The sequence below is a fragment of the Mauremys reevesii genome, linkage group 2, assembly GCF_016161935.1.
Source record: "Mauremys reevesii isolate NIE-2019 linkage group 2, ASM1616193v1, whole genome shotgun sequence".
Lineage (NCBI taxonomy): Eukaryota > Metazoa > Chordata > Testudines > Geoemydidae > Mauremys > Mauremys reevesii.
Genome location: NC_052624.1, coordinates 6,049,984 through 6,069,747, shown reverse-complemented (window position 1 = coordinate 6,069,747; position 19,764 = coordinate 6,049,984). Strand labels below are relative to the sequence as shown.

Below are 19,764 nucleotides of genomic sequence, written 5' to 3'. Positions count from 1 at the left end.
GACTACTTATTCTCTGCTCCATCACACCGATGTGACTCCACTGATGTCAAAGAGCCAGAGCTCCATGTGCTCTCAACCAGCCTCGCTCTATCGGCTTTAATGATATCACACTGGTGTAGCAGAGTAGAGAGAGGTGAAGGCTGGTTAGGGTGCTAGCTTGGGAACCCAGGTTCAATCACTGATCCTGCCACAGGCTTCCTGTACGCCCTGGGCAAGTCACTTAAGCTCTGATCCTCCCACTGGTTTCAGATACCTCAAGGCTCTGGGCTTTACTGTGTCTCTGCTTCTCTTTTCCCAGCTGTACAATGTGGCTCATTGCACTTCACAGGGGTGTTACAAAACAAACCCACTGAAGAGTGTGAGATGCTCCGTGCAGTGTGGGGATGGGGGCCATATAAATATCTCAGGCCCCCAGAATCCAATTCTCCCTTTAGTTACACCAGTATAAACCTGAAGTAACTAATGAAACCAGTGGAGTCCCTTCAAATACATTGGTGAAAGCAGCTGCTTCATTCTCTCCTTTTTCTTTATCTTCCGTTGTCATTCACACCTGGGAAATGGTCTTACCGACTCCATAGCTGGGCATGTGCAAATCTCTCTCTGTTGTAGGTTTTATGTGCGATATGCAGTAAAGAAACAGGTCTACACACTATCCTCAAGAAGGGCTTGGGCCAGTAGCTATTGAAGTCAATGGGACATTAGCTCAGTGGTTTAAGTATGGGCCTGCTAAACCCACGGTTGTGAGTTCAATCCTTGAGGGGGCCTGTAGCAGGGTGCTGGTGCACAAGCACCTAATTAGCCCCTGCTCAGCCAGCCTCAATCAGGGGAAACAGATTGGGGCTGGGGAGAAGGCTGGTGCCTGGCCTCAGGAACTGGCTGCACCTGTGGGCCTGCTCAGTGGAGAGCTATAAAGGCTGGCTGGCAGCCAGCGCAAAGGCGGGATTGGCCAGGGAAGGGGTAGTCTCCAGAGAGAAGGGAAGGGAAAACCCCTGTAAAGAGGAGACCAAAGCCTTGTAAACTTTGTATATAGTGTTGCTGGTGGTGGGTACTAGATATAAATAAAAACCACGGGTGCTGCAAAAGAGAAGCCTGAAGGTAAAGGAACCCAGAGCAGTGGGAAGGCAGGCCAGGAAAGGACCCGGTTACAGGGCCATTTGGGGATTGGTCCTGCTTTGAGCAGAGGGTTGGACTAGATGATCTCCTGAGGTCCCTAATAATCTATTTGTGAACAGGATCGGGCCCTCAATACAAGGGTTCTTCCCCCCTCTCTCCCATGAGGAACCCTCTCATTCTCTGTATTAAAACACCAGCCCCTCAGGACTCCCTGAATTTCTATGCAAGACTGAAGAATACAGTTACAAGGCTCAGCTACTTTCCTGTTTGCTCATGGTGGTGAAGTTTGGCAAAGCCAAGGCCCACCCTGTGTATGTTGGCCCTGGCTTTACACATAAAGCCACAACTATCAATAGCCAAGTGAAAACAAAGCAAAATAGTCCAGCTCGCCCTCTTAGCTCATTGAGGTTTTGTTATTTGACTCTGTTTCTGGGAATAAGTCTTGCAACACTTCTGGTTTACAATGCAATTGACAAGCTTGTTTATGTCAGGCCAGTGGCTACCAGTGATTTCCCCAGCGGATCAGTAAAGCCTGGGGCTGCATTAAGCAGTGTGCCTGGGAGATGTGGGTACAATCCAAATGCCATCCCAGGGAAGCCGGGCAGAGGAACGGCAGAAGGAACTTTTTCTAAGATGGAGCCTTCACTTCGGTGAAAAAAGAAACCACCATCCAAGTGCGAGGAAGAAACTGGAGGATGAGAGATTGTTTTATTTTTCAAAGCTTCTGTGAATGTCGGCCCAAGAATAGTAAAGGGGTCAGGAGGCCTATTGATGCGAGACGTATTTGGGCCAGATCCTTAGCTGCTGTCAATTGGCATCACTCCATTGATGGCAGCAATTGACACCAGCTGGGGATCTTCCCCTTTATTCCTGTTGTTTGTTTGGGTGGGTTTTTTATGCTTAAACACCAAAGAAATTCAGCACTTAGTCCAAGTCCCAGAGGTCTGTTCAGAACAGTAATAGGGCAAGGATTGCTTTTCGCCTTGCAGGACCTTCCTTGGTGGGGCGCATACATGTACAAACACACTCAGAGCCCGCTTGTTCCCCCATTTACACCAGCGGGGTAAATCCCCTCAGTGGGGCGAATCAGAACCTCACACGCTGACAGGCCCAGTCACCCCAGCACATACGGTCGAGTTGGACCCACACATGTACGGGCACAGGACGGGAAGGTTGGTCCTGGAGTTAGGGTGTTAGCTGGAGACTACAGAGATCCAGGTTCAATTTGCTGCTCTGCCTGCAGCTTCCTGTGTAACCTGGGGGAAATCACTTAGGCCCAGATCTTCAAAGGTACTTAGGCTCCCATGGATTTCAAAGGGATTTAGGAGCCTAAACACTTTTGTGGAACTGTTCCTCATCTGTAATAAGGGGCTAACAGGCCTGCAGTACCTCACAGCGGCATGGTGATGACACAGCAAAGACAGTGAGATGTTCAGACACTGCCCGGATGGGGGCCGTGTAAGTAGGTAAGACAGATAGTCCCATGTGCACACCAGGCATCTGATCCGGCAAATCCAATGGACCTACTTCCCTGTTGCCTTGGGCTCTTCTGATCGCTCTGCCTTTCATATGCACTTTGCACAGAGGCAAATGACAGGGGGCAGGACAACCGTGACTCGAGGCCCTCCTGCGGCCCTGAGCCAAAGCCTCTCCCTGACTTGGGTAGGCTTTGTATAAGGCCCCATGTATGGACTTATTATCTGTCTGGGGATCAGGGCTCCGTGAAAACCTAGTCCTAGCCCCATAAGCATAGGCCAGATCCTCCAAGGGAGACGGGCACCTCGGGCCATTTGGAAGTTCAGCGCCTTTGAGGATCTGTGCCTTCCAGACAGGGGCAGCTCTATGTATTTTGCCACCCCAAGCACGGCAGTCAGGCGGCTTTCGGCGGCGCGTCTGCGGGAGGTCGGCCGGTAACGCAGATTCAGCGGCATGCCTGCGGGAGGTCCACCGGTCCCGTGCCTTCGGTGTACCCGCCGCCGAACTGCTGCCGAAGCCAAGGGACTAGCGGACCTCCCGCAGGCGCTCCCAGGGCCGGTGCAACCCATTAGCTAGCATTTGGGGGGCGGCATTTCGGGTCTTTCGGTGGCGACCAAATCTTTGGCCGCCCTGGTCGTCATCGGCATTTAGGCGGAGGGACCTGGGGCAGGAGGGCATGGGGAGGGCCGCCTGCAGCAAGTAAGGGGGGGCACGGCACGCAGAGGAACCGCTCCCCGCCCCAGCTCACCTCTGCTCCGCCTCCTCCCCTAAGCACACCACCCTGCTCTGCTTCTCCCCCTCCCAGGCTTGCGGCGCCAAACAGCTGATTAGCGCCACAAGCCTGGGAGGTGGGAGAAGCGGAGCGGCGACGGCGTGCTCGGGGAGGAGGCGGAGCAGAGGTGAGCTGGGGCGGAGCTGTCATGGCTCCCGGGCCAGGAAGCTGCAGTGTGGGGCGCCTCAGAGCGGAGGGGGGGAGCTGCAGCAGGGGGGCTTCTCAGGGCAGGGGGTGGGGAGCTGCCACGGGGGGGGGGCTTAGGACGGAGGCGTGGAGAACTGCCACAGGGCTCAGGGAGCGGGGGTGCAAGGTGGAAGTTTCGCCTAGGGCGCGAAACATCCTTGCACCCGCCCTGGGCGCACCGCCAAAGGCAGCCTGACTGCCGCTCTCACAGCGACGGGCAGGCCGCCCCCCGGGCTTGCTGCGCCGGTGCCCGGAGCCGCCCCTGCTTCCAGACCGATGGCCCCTTCCTGCCAGTGTCTGAGTGGGAGGGTCTTTACTTGTTTTGTCTCCTAAGAGCCCACCTCACCAGGGGCCCTTAACAAATGATCCACGGCAACCACCATGGAGAATCCCTGGCGAGGGACGTGTTCTGGCAGGACATCTGCCCCCGAGCCAGGCTGCAGGCAGCAGCCAAGCAGACCCGGGGATGCAATGCTGGGGGAGGCAAATGACCCAGCAGCAGCAGGACTTTTGCAAATGTACAGAGCCTGGAGGAAAGTGCGAGCCATCCAGTAGACTGGAGCGGCCCTGCGGAGATCCCTCCCTTCACAGCCCTGAAGCGCTTCCTAGCGGGCCCAAGGGGTATGGGCAGCTCTGGCCAGGCAGTGGTCTCCCTCTTCCATGGTTCAATCCCCCACCCCACCCCCGGGGGAAGTACTGACCTAGCACAGAGAGGCCCTAGGTAAACAAACCACTGGCTGATGGCCTGTGTTTGTTGTTTCCCTGCATAGCTTCAGCCAGTAAAAAGACCCAGGCTGGGAGCTGCTGGAAGGCGCTGGGCAAGGAGCCGCCGCTTCCTTCCTTCCAGGGGGGGACAGCAAGTGGGTTGGCCAGGTGGGTCCCTCTCTTCCTCAGCCCCCCCCGCTTCAATATACCGATTCTCGGCCAGGTCACTATCCCCCCCCCTCCCGAGACGAAGTTCAGAACTGGAATAATACTAATAATAATTAATAAAAAGCAGCCCACTTAAAAATCTCCTGCTCCCCCTTTCAAAGGAGCCGCATTTCAAAGCCCCCGAGCCCACCCCTTTGCTCGCCTCCAAATTTTGCAAACTCTCACTAATCTCCCACGGGCGGCAGGGTAGGGAAGGGGGACGTTACCCTAGATCTGTTTCTGCTCTGAGGGGGCCTCCAGCCACGCCACGCCCCCACTGGGATTTAAATCCTCTGCATTTTATCCGCGGGGTCCCGCTGCAGCCCCTGAAAGCGCCTCGGGCAGCGGCGAACCCCCGGCCGGGCGGGAGCGGCGGCTGGCGGGGAGGACGGGCTGCGGAGGGGGGGTGGACAGCGAGCCCTGTGGTTCACTGTCTGGTGGTCACATGGCGGCTGCCAGCAGCCAATGGGGTCCTGCCCATGCTGCCTCGTATACCTGCCTCTTCGCTCCCAAGCCACACGCCTTCCCCGAGCTCGGCTCAGGCTGGCTAGCGGGGGAGCCGAGAGGCAGAGTTTGCATCAAGAGCAGGATTATGTCTCTCTCTCGCACACGCTCTCCCTTTGCAGGGAAAGAGACCCCTTTTCATAAAGCGAGCTGAAGGCACCCATTCACAGCCAAGGGGAGCTCGCCCGCCCGCTCGCTCCATAAAGGGAGACTTTTTTTTTTCCTCTCCCAAAAATAAAAGAGAAACGCACACAGCTCCACTCTGTGAAAGTCTGATGCTTTTACCGCCTGCCTGCCAAAGATCTAGAGCGATATTTTCTCGCAACGATTCGCATCCCCCCCCCTCTTTAAAAATAATCACAACCCCTGGCAGAAACCTGCTGCTTCTGCAAAAAGAAAATAAAATCCATCAAACGATTTGATTCTCCAAGTTATAAAAAATAAATCAATCGCCAGCAACAAAATTAAATTGGGGGGGGCATTATTTCGTATTTAACTCACCCCCCAAAAAATCCAGTATAAAAGAAGGGCTGCTGCTCCGCCCTAAATATAACTAAAGCCTTTGCTCGGGGAGAGACGGTGCCTTTTCCTGCAGCTTTATGAATGAAACTGACAGAGAGCTCGGAGTAACGTTCCTGCCGTGAAACTAACAAACTGGTAAATTTCATCGGTGGGTGTTGGTTGGGGGTGGGATTTTAGTACAGAAAAAAAAGGACGTTCTAGTCTCCAGATTGTCTTGTCTTTTGTGTGAGTGTGTGTTGGCTGAAGCGGCAGGGTCGCTGTGTTTTGAAGGCAACAATACAAACTGAATATATCCTGGGAAGCTGGTAGATTTTCCCAAATGAAAAGTGTATTGTCTTCTCTCTCTCTTTTCTTTTGTAATCCCCTCTTGTCTATGTGGAAGTAAACGGACTGTCATCAGGTTCATTTCGTAAGTGAGTCTAAAGCAACAGCAGCAGCAAGAGGGAGAGAGAAAAGCAGCAACTTTTCCTTTACTGGGCTGTGGTGATTTGATTCTTGGTTGAGGACAGGACAAGAAGCTTGTGTGTGCGTTGGTGCAAATGGAAAAGCGTAGATTTTGGAAAATTTCATGGAGTAAGTGAAAAGAGTTTTTACTGCCACATCTAAAATAAACTACTAAAAAAAAAGAGCAGCTCTTCAGCCCCACGCTTTCACCCCATACTCAATTGGCTTTTTGAAACTGCAGATCTTTTGAGACAGACAGCGAGGGAGAGAGAGAGAGAGAAGAAAAAAAATCCGTATTTGTAACTAAAACACATTGCATCCAGGGAAGGTTGACAGAATAAACCTCTTGTGGAGCTGAGCTGTACTGAAATATACAAGCAAAAATACCCAGCAGCACTCCTGTTTGCATACACGTAATTGCTAAGTGAAAATATTTCCAACTTTTTTTTTTAATTTGTAACTTTCTGATTTGTTTGCTTGCTTAAAAAAAGCTTTTTTTTTCCAAACTCCCCCCACCCCCGCCTAAAAGATAAAATTACTAGATCTAAAAATAAAGCAGTGGTTAAAAACTCCCCCCACCCCTTCCCATTTCTCTCTCTCTTACTGTGTGTTTGCGTTTGACAAAGAAATTATTTGAACTTCCCTCTGCCTCATAAAAAGGAAGCAGAATAGCAGTTTTGACATATGGATGTGATTTTTCTGCTCTGAGACAGATGCACACACAAAACAAACAGCACCAGGAACTGCTGCTCTGACTGAACTGGGTGTTGGTGCTCCCTTCACATGGACTCTTTCTCTACATTTCTGAAACTGCATAGATTTCCAGCCATGAGAAAGCGAAGCAAAGGACTGGGCTTTCTTGTCATGTGCCTCTCTGGCTAAAACTGTGGAAACAAACAAGCAAATAAAAAAAAAAGCTGGGAAGGAAGAAAAATAAAAGAAAAAAAAATCATCTGCAGCTGGATCCCTGGAAGATCCTTCGTCCTTCTACTTCCCTTAGAGATCGTGGATGCTGCAATAAGTCTCTTGGATATGGGATCATATTTGGTTTATCACAGCCTGGGTTTGATCCTCTGCTGCTCGGTGTTGAGTTCTGTCTATGCTCTGGTAAGTTACTAAATCTTTCTCCTGCCCATTCTGGAGCAATTGTTTCCTTTAGCTGAGGCTGTTTCCTTGATGAGTAATTTACTGTACCAGGATTTAGAAACAGCAAAGCGCTGGCTTTTTAGACGAATGTTTGATTTTGCTGGCAGATCTTTGCGCTGAGTCCTTGCTGCTGTTAGTCTGAAAGCAGCTACGCCAGATGAAATTAAAATGACTGTACTTTCGGAAGAATTTTCATTACCCATTTCCAAATTACTTTTACACTGATTTGAGCCAGCTACTAGACATAATCCTAGGATCAGCCCCACTCCACCCCCTACTGAAAGGCAACCTATTAATCGGGACAAAATGTTTGTCCGCTGTTCCGGATGACAATGTTAGTCTTAATTTAATCATGGTAAAGCTTAATTTCAGCAAACAATTGCTTTCAGCTCTGCGAGTGACTCTGTACAGTAGCATACTGGATCTGCTTTGCAGTCCAAAACGTCAGCGCATGGATGGCATATGGTTTATACTCAGGGGAATGAAAGTAGTATTAACCCTATATCATCTAAGAGTGTTTTCCATCTGTGTGTGTGTACACATATCATATAGAGTGATTTTATATGGTGAGATTGCTATTATATGAGGAGCTAATCTCTATTAAGACAACTATCTTCCTGAGTGGAACAAAAAGAGGTTTACATCGCAGGGTGGTACGGCCAAAGGCGACTTGCTCTGCTCATCTCTATGGATGAAGCGAAATGTCAGAAGGCATCAGCATTTGTACATCAAAAAACACACTGTGTGCTCCGTCGGCCCTTAAGTTACAAGACTATTGTATATGTCTTCCTCGCTCTGGTGTTGTTATTACTGAGCATGTTTGATGCTAGGCAAATGGGTAAGGAGGTCTGGGGTGATCACTGCCTGTGATCCTGTCCGCTTTTAGATGTAGAAAATGAAAAGTCCTTAGAACGGGATTCGGTCCCCCGGCCCTCACTCAAAGAAAGTTCCCATTGAAATTCATTTGGGAGTTTTGCCTGGGTTAAGGACTCGGGCCCATTGCTCGGGGATGTGGCAGAAGGTTCTAGCGTTCTGTTTCGTTGTTGTGTTGTGTTGTTGTTTTGTTGTTGTGTTGCCCGTGCAGTGGCTCTTAGTGAAACAAGAAAAAACAACTAGCATCACATACGTTCAGATTATCTCTAGACTCACCCCTCTCTGTCTCTGGGGGGAATAGGAACTTAGTCGCACTTGGAAGAAAATCAGTGGACACTGCAGAGATGTGCCGTTCAGGGGCCGGTGGCTATAGACTGCGTGAGGCTGAAACAGTTGGTGTCTGATCATGTTTCTTCTCCCCGGGTCCATAGGTGCTGGAACTAGGGGTGCTATTGCACCCCCTGATTCGAAGTGGCTTTCATTATATACAGGCTTTACAGAGGCACCCCCACTATAAAAATTGTTCCAGCACCCCTGCCTGGGTCTGATGTTGAACAGACCAAAAGCCAACATCGTCAGTGACTTCCAGTCCACTTGGGGTTATGCTACTATAGTAAAGTATGTGCCACCTGCTAACAACACATTTCTCAGACCTGCTGCAATTGAAGTCAACAGCAAAACTCCCATTGACTTCGATCGGGGCCCCCGGCTGGTGCTGATGGAGTACGGTCACTTGAATCTGCTAAATCTGTGTTGCCACAAACGCTAAGAGCGAGCATGGGCAGGGGGATATGCTGTGCCGTCCATCTAAAGCCTTCCCTGCTCCCCACCACATAGACACACACTGATTCTGCTACCCAAAAGCCTTGTGATCACTGGCTTAACGAGCAAATAGACTGTCTTTGGATCTTGTGGATTTTTAATGCCTATTTTACCAGTGAATTATTCATTGACAGAGACCAGACGTAGAGAGAAATCCCAGCAAACAGACAACTTCAGATCAGAAACTCTGGGATTAACTCTGCAGCATTGACCGGAGACTGAGATTCTGGCATAAGACTGTTGTTGATTGTGCCGGTACTCAAAGCTTGATTCTGCTCGCGTGCTGGTGTAAATCGAGAGTAAGTCCACTGAAGTGAACGGAGACACTTGCGTAAGTGCAAGAGACATCAGATCCGCTGTCCTTTCAGGGGGAGCTGCACTCTCTCTGCTCTTAGCATTGTCACCGTTCACTCTAGTTGCATGCAGAGGGCCAGATTCATTGCTGTGTTACTCCAGTGTCACTCCGGTGTAATTCCATTCATTTCAATCAGGCGCCCGCGGAGCTGCAGGTCCAAAGCACCTCGGTCGCTCTTAAAACACTTCAGCGAAGACAGCTAAGAAAGTTGTCTGAGGGACTGCAAAACCGCCCTTATGATCCATGGACTGGGAAGAAATTCTTTACTGTATTCCTCTCACCTCCTACTTCGGAGGAACACAGGGCTTATGATCCTGATTGTTAAAAGCATGTCATGTTGCTGACCTGCAACCTGTAACACAGAGCAGAACTTTATCTGTGTCGGGGGCCTGATTTTTAACCTACTCTGAAAATGAACGTGAACAATGCTGTGCGGTATTAACAGCTTGCACTGATAGAGCGTCTTTCATTGCTCCAACACTATAGTGACACGGGCCATATATGTAGCTAGATAGACGCTAAAGGATCCCAATGTGTTTAATAGACTATTCTCAGACGGCAATCACTGAAACGCAATCACCGCTGGGGTGTCTGGCAGTGAACACACGGCATAACAGCAACGGATTTGGGGTAGGAGATATTTTGGCCACCGGCCCTGGGGCAGATCTCTGCTAAAAGTGGCATGTGACCTTTAATGTCCATGCCCAGCAGACAGGACCTTGGTTAACAGACTCCCAGCCAGCGAACTCGGTTTATCAATTTCCAAAGGACAAGGGGCCACATGGGATTTGAAGCCGTGGATCTGGGGAAGCCAGGGACTAGGTTCTGATCACTTTGACTTCACCGGGCTTTATCCCACCGAAGCTGAGATCAGTGCGTGGCCCCAGGTATTTTAAACCAGATGCTTAGATCGCTAACCCATCCCTTGCACCTTTGAGTTAGACCTTCTCAGACTGTGGGCCGGGACCCCAAAGGGGACTGTGATCCCATTTGAATGGTGTCGTCAGGGCTGGTGTTAGACTTCCCGGGCCTTAGGGCCGAAGCCAGAGCCCCACTGAAGCTCTTGGGCTTTGGCGTCTCCCCCACCCGGGGTGATGGGGCTCGGGTGGGCTCAGGCTTCAGTCCCCACTCCTGGGGTCGTGGAGTCAGGTTTGTTACCAGAAAGGGGTCCCAGTGGCATGACGTTTGGGAGCCCCTGAGTTAGACCATTAAAGAGTGAATGCAGGGGAGATCGAAATTAGGGGTGTAAAGTGCTATGCAGTGTGTTCTTCAGCAGCTACACATGACAGGCAACGTCTTGGCTGCCTGAACCACTTTTCAATTAGCTTGAACGTTTCATACCGATAGGATCTTTCAGCCTCAGTTGCAAGGCAACGGCATGAAATCTAGTGTGCAGGGTAAGGTAAGAGACAGGGCTCTCAGGGTTAAATACTCCTCTCTCGTTATATTGCTGCAACTCCACTGAGCCTGATTCTCCCTTTATTGACATCGGTGTCTACCAGGAGTAACCCCGCAATGGAGTTGCAGCAGTGTAAAACTGATGCAGGTGATATCAGACTCAGGCCTGTTGACTTCAGTGAGATTGGCGGGACTGTAGGAGGTCTGGATTCTAATCTTTTGCTGTCTGTGCAAAATAAGGTTTTTAGAGTGGAATTCTGCTCTCAGCATAAACCCGGAGAAATTGCACTGATTTCAGTGGAGCTATTCCTGATTTACGCCAGTGTAAATAAGAACAGGAGTTGGCCGTAAGTGCTGGGTTCATACAGGCTGGCGTTTGTGGTGGAGACAAAGAGTTTATGAACTTTGCGGGGCAGTCACATGGAGGGAGACGGTTTGGTGTAAGCTGCAGAGCCCTGAAAATAAGGGGTTTGTAATAGAAATGTTGCATGCATCAGAAACTCTGTGTGAGGGGTGTCACTGGAGCATAGGACAGGGGGAGACCGCAGGCACTACGTCTTAATCCTAAAGGCGAGTTTTAAACATCCCAGCAAAAAGACTTCCCCAAAAAACCACCACAATAAAAAAAGCCTAGGGATTTTTTCCAACTGTTTCCCCTTCTCTCTCTTTTAACCTGGGTGCTGCCTTTAAGTGCATTTATCATCAGAACAGATGCTCTGTCAACAAGCCACTGTGCTGCATTCCATATGTATAATCTCCTGCCTGGCTTCATGGCAGAGCAGCTCAGTTTCACGTCCAAAGAGACCGGGCCACATCCTCAGCTGGCGTAAAGCAGCATCGCTCCAGTTGAAGTCGAGGCCGATATCTGTCAGCTGAGGAGCCAGGCCAGTCGTGTTTGTAACTGTCAGCACCAGGGTCCCTGAGATCTGAAAATCTCGTCATGCTCTTTGTGCCGCTCATGTTGTCAGCATTGCTAAGAAATCAGAAGTAAAAGCTGCCAATTTAGCTGATGTGCCAGGTAGGACAGACTCTTGCCTTGCCATAGTTGTTTTTTTTTTTTAGGGTGCTTCATGATGTGCAGGGGTTTCTGGACCAGATTCTCAGGCGATAGACACCAGCGGGGAATCTGGCCATTTGTGCACAAATCAGCTAGGACTCAGGGTATCTAGGGAAGACGGATTTACGGTGGTGCTGTTTTTACCTCTTTGCTTTTCTGATTAGAGCCACGTCTTCATGGAATTTGGCAACGGGAAGTGTTACATTACTTAAATTACAAGCTCTCTGGGCAAGGACTGTCGCTTTGTTCTGAGTTTGTACAGGGCCTAGCGTAATAGATTCCTAGTCTGTGGAGCCCAGGTCCTATGGTAATACAAATAATAATCATAGAGTTGACTGATTGCCTTCTTCCTTAAATAATTTACAGCTAGAAGGAACGGATCATCACACTCTGTCCCGATACACTGTCAAAAAAATCACATCTAGAGAAGCTGTAATTCTCAGCTGTCCAACTGCCTTTAAAAGCCTGCTCTGAAGTGCGTAAAACAATGGCTGAAATGTTCTTTTTTTTTTTTTCACACTTGGGAGGCTGCTGATCCAACCACAGTATATTTATGAAAGATAAAAATTTTGTTATTGTACTTTGGGATTAACAGATCTCCCTGAACTATAAATATTAAACCACAAAATACAAAGCAAACAAGCCTCGGCACTAGAATGTTGCACAGGGCGTGACTTACAAGCCAAGAAGTTCCGAGTTCCCATGGCAGATCTGACCTGAACGAGTTACATTTGGCCTAGGTGTTGCTGCCCTTAAAGGGAGAAGAGCGCGAGGGGTAAATGACTGTGTGAGGAGGATGTCAAGCTGCAAACGAGCGCTGGGAGTGAGCTGAGACACAGAGATCCGCTTGAGCTGCACATTTCGCATCTGCGCCTCCCCAGCTGACAGATCGGGGCTTTGTTGTTGGTTTTTGACTCCGTACAGCAATAGCATCCGGTGGCAATGTGCTTTGAGGGATTGTTAGTTATGCGGTGGGTGTTTCAAGAGGCCCTGGTCAAAGCTTAGGACCTCCAGTGTGCTAAGCAGTGCACACACAACCAAAACAAAGCCAGCCGCTGCCCAGAGATGCCAGTTCTCCCAACCTTGTCGCCAGCCTTGTGATATTTGATGTTTTTCTTAAATGCCCAGCTCCTGGAGTCCCGACTTTCCGTTTTCATTTACAAAAAAAAAGTTTCTGACCCTGGTGGTTGAGGAGAAAAGCTGGAATTCCCAACCCCAAAGGCATAAACCCAAGAAGGAAAATAAAAGAACCCCAGATGTATTATCCTTCAAAATCTCATGATTTTTAAGCTGCTCTCCTGTGGTGAGGGGCCTGACTTGTGAGTTTTGGACACTCCGAGTTGGCAACGCTGGATAAAAGTACTATGCTAATGCACCGCACTGTGGCCTGGGTTATGCAGAGGTCAGAAGATGATCATAATGGTACTTTCTGGCTTCCAAATCTATGCACAAAATCCTAGTCCCTTTGAAGTCAGTGGCAAAGCAACTTCTGACTTCAATGGAATCAGGATTTGACCCTGTGAATTAACACAGGAGCTTGGGAGTGTTAGTAATGAATTGTACAGTCTGGTTTTAGATAATACTTAGTCCTGCCTTGAGTGCAGGGGACTGGATTAGAGACCTCTCGAGGTTCCTTCCAGTCCTACGAGTCTCCGATTTTATGTCTCTAACAGAGGCAAATTTAAAGCTGCCCCTTGTAATCATGTGTCCTTATTAAGAAGCCACATCTGCATTACAGAGACAGTAGCAGCGTAGTTACGTCCACACTGGGGGGTTTACTGGCGTAGCTCTGTCACTAACGGGTGGGATTTTTTTCACACTCCTGACCCATTTAGCTATGTCAGTATAAAATTTAAGTGTAGACCAGGCCTGATTCTCCTCTCACATAGGGCTGGTCTACATTAGATTGACCCAGCTACATCGCTTGGGGTGGGGGTGAAAAATCCCCCCCCCCCCGAGCTACGTAGTTAAGCCGCCCTAAATCCTTGTGTAGACAGTGGTAGGTGGAGGGAAGAATTCTTCTGTCACCTCTCGGGGAGGTGGATTAACTACAGTGATGGACGAACCCCTCCCGCAGAGTATTTATCTACTCCCTAGACGATGTCGTTTCTTCATCCCCACTAGTACTGGGAAGCCTTTTGAATACTGATCCCTCTGCCCGGCACTCACCCTCTGAAACGGACGCCATCAAAATGAGCTTTATTTTGGGTAGGCGGCTTCTCTGCATAGGCGGAAAGGTTTCTGTATCCACTCAAATCGTGACAGAGGCGAGGCTGGGTCCCTTTGTGCGACTGCGATGCAAATAATAAATAGGAGGAATAATAATCAAAAAACCCAAACAGGTTCATTAGGGCAAGTGAAGTATTATGGAAACAATTCACCAGGATCTATCAAAACCTTATTAAAAAAATGTTCGGAGCAGGGAAGAAGGAATTCCCTCCTGAAACGCTTAATACCATCTTGTTTACTGGAACACAACTCATACTCAGCAATTTGGATGCTTCAGGCTACAATATTCAAGACCCTGAGCCGGCTCTCGAGAGCTATTATAATTAATACTTTCTTTTATGTAGCAACTTCCATCAAAGACACCAAGCAGCCAGTGAATGAATCCTCTGCTGAAGTGCAGCCGCCTCTGGGGCGGAACGTGGCAGTTCTTGAGCAATGCACAGTAACAACTACTAAAAGTCAGCAAGCGAAGATGAATCTTGTATCCAGCTGAGACTGCAAGAAGTGTTTAGATAGCAGAATGGAATTAACGGAATACAATTTGGGCAGAATAGTATGTGGGGCCGGCAGTGGATGACAGCAATGCCCCACATTCTGCTCTCAGACCCACTTGGTCGTCACCATTGCTATCCTTGAGGACACATGGGTGTAACTAAAGGCAGAATTTAACTCAGCCTCTAAATTGCTCTTCTAGGGAATAAGAATTCATATTTATCCTGCATACACTTAATCCGAGCCCTTTCTTTTCAAGCCATTGGAAAGACTCCACTTAACTTCAATAGACTTTGCATCAGGCCCTGTATTTACTAAAGGGGTAGGCCTTAGCATATTTTGGTTTTGGGGTGCTTTGATTTCCGGGTACCCCCTCGAGATCTCTTAAAGGGCCTGATTTCCAGGAGGTGAGTTTTCTGAAGATCGGGATCCTCTCCAAGTTTCTCCGATGGGGCACCCAAAACCACTAGCCCCTTTTGAAAGTTCAGGCCTTAAACATTGCTAAAGAACTTCAGAATCAGTGGGCTATTGGTAAGAGAATAAATGAAGCTGAACTCCTCAGGGCAGAGGCTGTCTTTGTTCTGTATTTACACAATACTCAGCCCAATGGGACCCTGGTTAGTGATTGGTGCAGCCACAATACAAATAATAAATTCTAACTACATCTAGCTTAAGGCTGAAGCATGTTGTTTTACAGCTAACTTATGCATTCCAAGCAGCGTCCCTCTGCATTCCCGGGACAGCCAGGTGGTAGGGCAGAGATTCAACCCTATGTTTCTTGCGCAACAAGGGGTAGAGCGTGCTAGTAATGGTCCTGGAGCCAGCCCACCTTTATTCCTCTATCAGAAAATATAAGGAGAAAGCCCTTGTGAGATTTCCCTATTGGAAACCTACATCGGTTCATTCCTTTTTTACATTGCCTGACCGCAGCATCGCCGAGTTTATTTCTCTATAGATTTCTTTGTATTGATGCCTCCCATAATGCATCTGGGTTGCTCCTCCTTCGAACACTTGGCTTCCCTCTCGTCCACGACTGCTAGGTGAGATCCTCAGCACATGTCAATCAGCAAAGCTCTGTTGGAGTTTGATAGCGCTCTGCTGAGGGTCTGGCCCAACATACACACACACTCATTGGCCTTCACACTTCTACCCGCTCACGCAGATACGGACACTCCCACCTGCAGACAAACGTCACCGACTTATGCTAACTAGACAGAAAGGGGGTCTAAAGAGATATCAGGTTGTCCGTGTAGGGGAGTGTTTCTCAAACTGGGGCCGCCGCTTGTGTGGGGAAAGCCTCTGGCTCCCTCATTCCCATGCAGGGGGCCAGCAGAGAACAATGGGCAGCTTGCCTCAGGAGATCTCCAAGAGCTTATCAGCCAATAGCAGTGTGGCCGCGGCCGTGCGAATGGCCGCTCGGGCTAACCGCCTGAGTACAATCCCACCAATCCCCCGGGTTAGCCTGAGCCACTGTGACGATGCTATTTTTAGGTGCTAGCTTGAGCAGAGCTAGCGCATGTACGTCTGCCCGAGCTGGGAATTATACCCCGACTCTGGGACATACCCAGAGTCACAGGGTGGCGAAGTGGCTTATTGAAGGTCACAGCTGGGAATAGAACCTGTTTTTCAAGGCTCCCGGTCCAGCACCTGATCCACTGGCTTCTGGTCCTGAAAATCCCCACTGATGGTGGGGCCTGTGCAGTGTGTTTGTTCCATGTGTGGGGGCGCACACACACACACACACACACACACACACACACACACACACACACACACACACACACACACACCCCTCTAACTGAGAGCGAAGGAGAAATTGATCATAAACTGACCTGTCTAGTTTCACCTTCTGAGCTGATTGAAATGCAGAACCAAACAGCAGAGAATGCCCAGCTGCATTTGCTTGTTTAAATGCTTTCCATGGTAATGATCTCTGGAGTCAGCGGCATACCAGGTAAGGCCAACTCTTTAATACCCGATTTGTATCTGAAAATAACCCATAGATGAGTCAGTGTTTGTGAAAAAGGTTAAAGATGTAAATTGCGAAGTCAGCGCTAAGCAGTATCTTTAACTTGCCAGACGGCTTTTCCCAGGGATGGCCTGGTATTGTAACTTATCAGGGTTCCTTGATGTTATCTTAACCCCTCTGCGCACCCACTACAAATCATTTATTTCAGTTCTCTCTTTCTCCATACACTCTGTCTATCTATGTTTTTAATTGTAGGTTTGAGGGATGAAAACAAGCTAAATAGCATCCGTTTAAGAGCCTGTTCCAGAGTTCATTGGAGTCAACAGAAAAACTTCTGTCGCCTTCACTGGCCTCTGGATCAGAGCCTAAATATCTGTATGTGGGGATAGACTGGTTAGGTACACACACAATCCAGCCCAGATGAGGGGGTATTTGTAAGGAACAGCCCCAGGCAGTGGGTGCAAGAACTCAATATCTTGGGAGAACAGTGAGGCACAAATGGACGATAGTTCAGTTTAGCTAACCAAGGCTGATGGGTGAGAGTGGGGAACCGGGAAGCAGGGAATCTATTTCTGACTCTGCCACTGACTTGCTTTGTGACCTCAGGAGAGTCAATGAACCTCTAGCTCTCTGCCTCGACATCTCCATCTGTGAAATGGGCATGACAATCTCGTTCCGACAGCTCCTCACACTGAGGCTTAATTAATAAACGTTCCAAAAGGGCCATGGGATCCTCCGATGAATGACCCTGTATGTGCAAAGCATGACGATTCTAACGCATCAGTTACACGGGGTTAGGAGGAAGAGAATGGAAAACGCCTTGAGTTACAGCAATCAGGATGCTCTGGCGCCTGATCACAATCTCATTCCCATCTCTGCGCATTAAGTCATGGAACTATGACCGGGATGCTTACAGTATAAATGCTCAGATAGATAGCTCAATTGGAGATAGGCCTAATCCAAACCCCAGCATTCCTGGTTACAAGTTTTGGGGTTCAGAAACTGAATCCAGATTCCAGCTTGGTCCATCTCTCCTAAGGAAACCCAGGACAGCTAGTTTCAAAGTACTTTGCAAAACCATCAGCCACATCACCCTTCTGAGCCAGTGCAAAACTTTTTGGGATCTCCTGGTGCATGCATGCACATCCACTCCACATAGCACAGTGCTATCTTCCATATAATTACCTATCTTCCCCGTTCGTGAGCACACCACACTGCTGATTCTTACCCAAAGCCACTGGAATGCATCAGTGACTTCTTACCCTCCCTCATCCTCTGGGCCCGATTGTGCTCAGCATCCACCAGCAGCCCCACGGATCAGCTCCTTTCCCTCCCCGGCACCAGTGCCTCCTGCCTGCTGGTGGGCCCCACCAATCAGCTCCTTCCCCTCCTGCCCAGAACCTCCCACCCGCCGCAGATCATCTGTTCAGTAACGTGCAGGAGGTGTTGGGGAGGAGAGGGCGCATTAGGGGGAGGGGACGGAAGGGGGTAGGAAGAGGTGGGATGATAGGGTTGCCAATTTTGGTTGGACATATTCCTGGAGGTTTCATCATATGACATAATCTTTAATTAAAGATTGCTCTGTAATTCTGGAGACTCCAGGACAATCCTGGAGGGTTGGCAACCCTACGGGGCAGGGGCGGGAAGCGGTGGGGTGAGGGTGGGGCCTTGGGGGAAGGGGTGGATTGGGGGCAGGGCTGGGGTGGAGCAGGGGTCGAGCATCCCTGGGGAAATGAGGAAGCTGGTGCCTATGGCCAGACGCCTCGCACCCCTTCAATGAAAATGAATGTCTTGAGCAGCAAAGAATCCTGTGGCACCGTATAGACTAACAGACTTGAAAATGAATGTCTTGTTTGTCCTAGCAGGGCTTTAAGAGTGGGATCAATAGAACAACATTGACCAGCGGATCTGTTTCGTGGTTAGCAATTGAAAAGGCTGCTCAGCTCAGTAGAGGGGAATGATAAAAGCTGGGCGGTCTGAGAGACACTCAGAGGACACAATCAGGGCAATCGATGTTGCCTGCTTATCAAGAGCTCTCAGATTACCAGGCCTGTTTGCCTCTGGAGTGATTTTTCCAAGGCTTCCTTCGAGCTGCACATTTCGCCATCGTTCTCTCGTTTGGCTCGCGGGTTCTAAAATGCCTGCTCTGCGGCAGGATGGTTAGGTTAGAAGGCTGCTTTCCTGGGAGTGGGTGAGGTGGGGGGGCGTTTCTTTGGACAAGTCACTTAAACCTCTCTGAGTGTAAAGTGGGTGCAGGGATGCCTGGGGCTGGATCATTTGTGAGGAATGAAGCCAGGGCCTCTGGGTCCAGGGACAGAGCCTTCGCTTTAGCTTGAGGTAAATTACCGAGTCCATATTTGACTCATAAATCGGTATCTGTGATCTAACCCCTAGAGGGAAACAAAATGCCACACCGTGTTCGCATGTGTCGCATGGGGTTATTAATTCACAGTCCATTTTGGTCAATTTCATGGTCGTAACATTTTAAATATAGTAAATTTCATGATTTCAGATATTTAAATCTGGAATTTCACGGTGTTATAACTGTAGCAGTCCTGACCCAAAAGGGAGTTGTGGGGGTGGGAAAGGTTTGCAAGTTTATTGTTGGGGGGTGGGTAATGCTACCCTTACTTCTGCGCTGCTGCTGGCGGCGGTGCTGCCTACAGAACTGAGCAGCTGGAGAGCAGTGGCTGCTGGCCGGGAGCCGAGCTCTGAAGGCAGAGCCACCGCCAGTGGCTGCGCAGAAGTAAGGATGGCCTGGTATGGTATTGCCACCCTTACGTCTATGCAGCTGCCGTGAGAGCGCTGGGCCCTCGGCCAGCAGCTGCCACTCTCACCTCACTTAAAAACTACTTGCTAACACAATCAGACATAAAAATAAAATTTCACTGTGCACGATTACTGAAAAACTGCTGACTTTCTAATTTTTAACATATAATTATAAAATAAATCAATTGGCATATAAATATTGTACTTACGTTTCAGTATAGAGAGCAGTATAAACAAGTCATTGTATGAAATTTTACTGTGTACTGACTTGGTTAGCCTGTTGTAAAACTAGGCAAATATCTAGGTGAGTTGATGTACCCCCTGGAAGACCTCTGTGTACCAGTTGAGAACCACAAAAGACCAGATTTCTCAGGGGAGACCAGATTTCGTGGTCTGTGACATGTTTTCCATGGCCAAGTATTTGGTAGGGCCCTATTAATAGACGGAACACGGGGTGTTGTGAGGCTTACGTCAATTAATGTTCACAGGGTGCTTGGAGATCCTCAGTTGGAAAGGGCTTCAAGAAGGCAGGGTTATTATTACCCTCCCTGGAGCTCTCTGGGAACCTTTTCCGGTTAGCTTGGCCTGCCTCCGAATGCCTCATTTCCGCTTGCTTTCCCATGGCAGGGGTCGAGTCGTCCGCCCTTGTGCCAATCCAATCCCTTGTCCTAGGGCTTGTCTACATGGAGAGTTAGCGCGTTTGCCAGCGGCAGTATGCTACGCTG

At 49.2% G+C, this 19,764-nt stretch overlaps 1 protein-coding gene across 1 annotated transcript in view; it reads left to right on the top strand.

Annotated features, from left to right (window-relative positions):
* Nucleotides 1–6,435: 6,435 nt before the first annotated feature.
* PTH1R (parathyroid hormone 1 receptor) overlaps nt 6,436–19,764 on the top strand; it is a 165,034-nt gene continuing 151,705 nt past the window's right edge. The window contains exon 1 of the mRNA XM_039525674.1: nt 6,436–7,036. Coding sequence (XP_039381608.1) covers nt 6,962–7,036 — 75 coding nt within the window. The 5' untranslated portion in view covers nt 6,436–6,961. The remainder of the gene's footprint in view (nt 7,037–19,764) is intronic.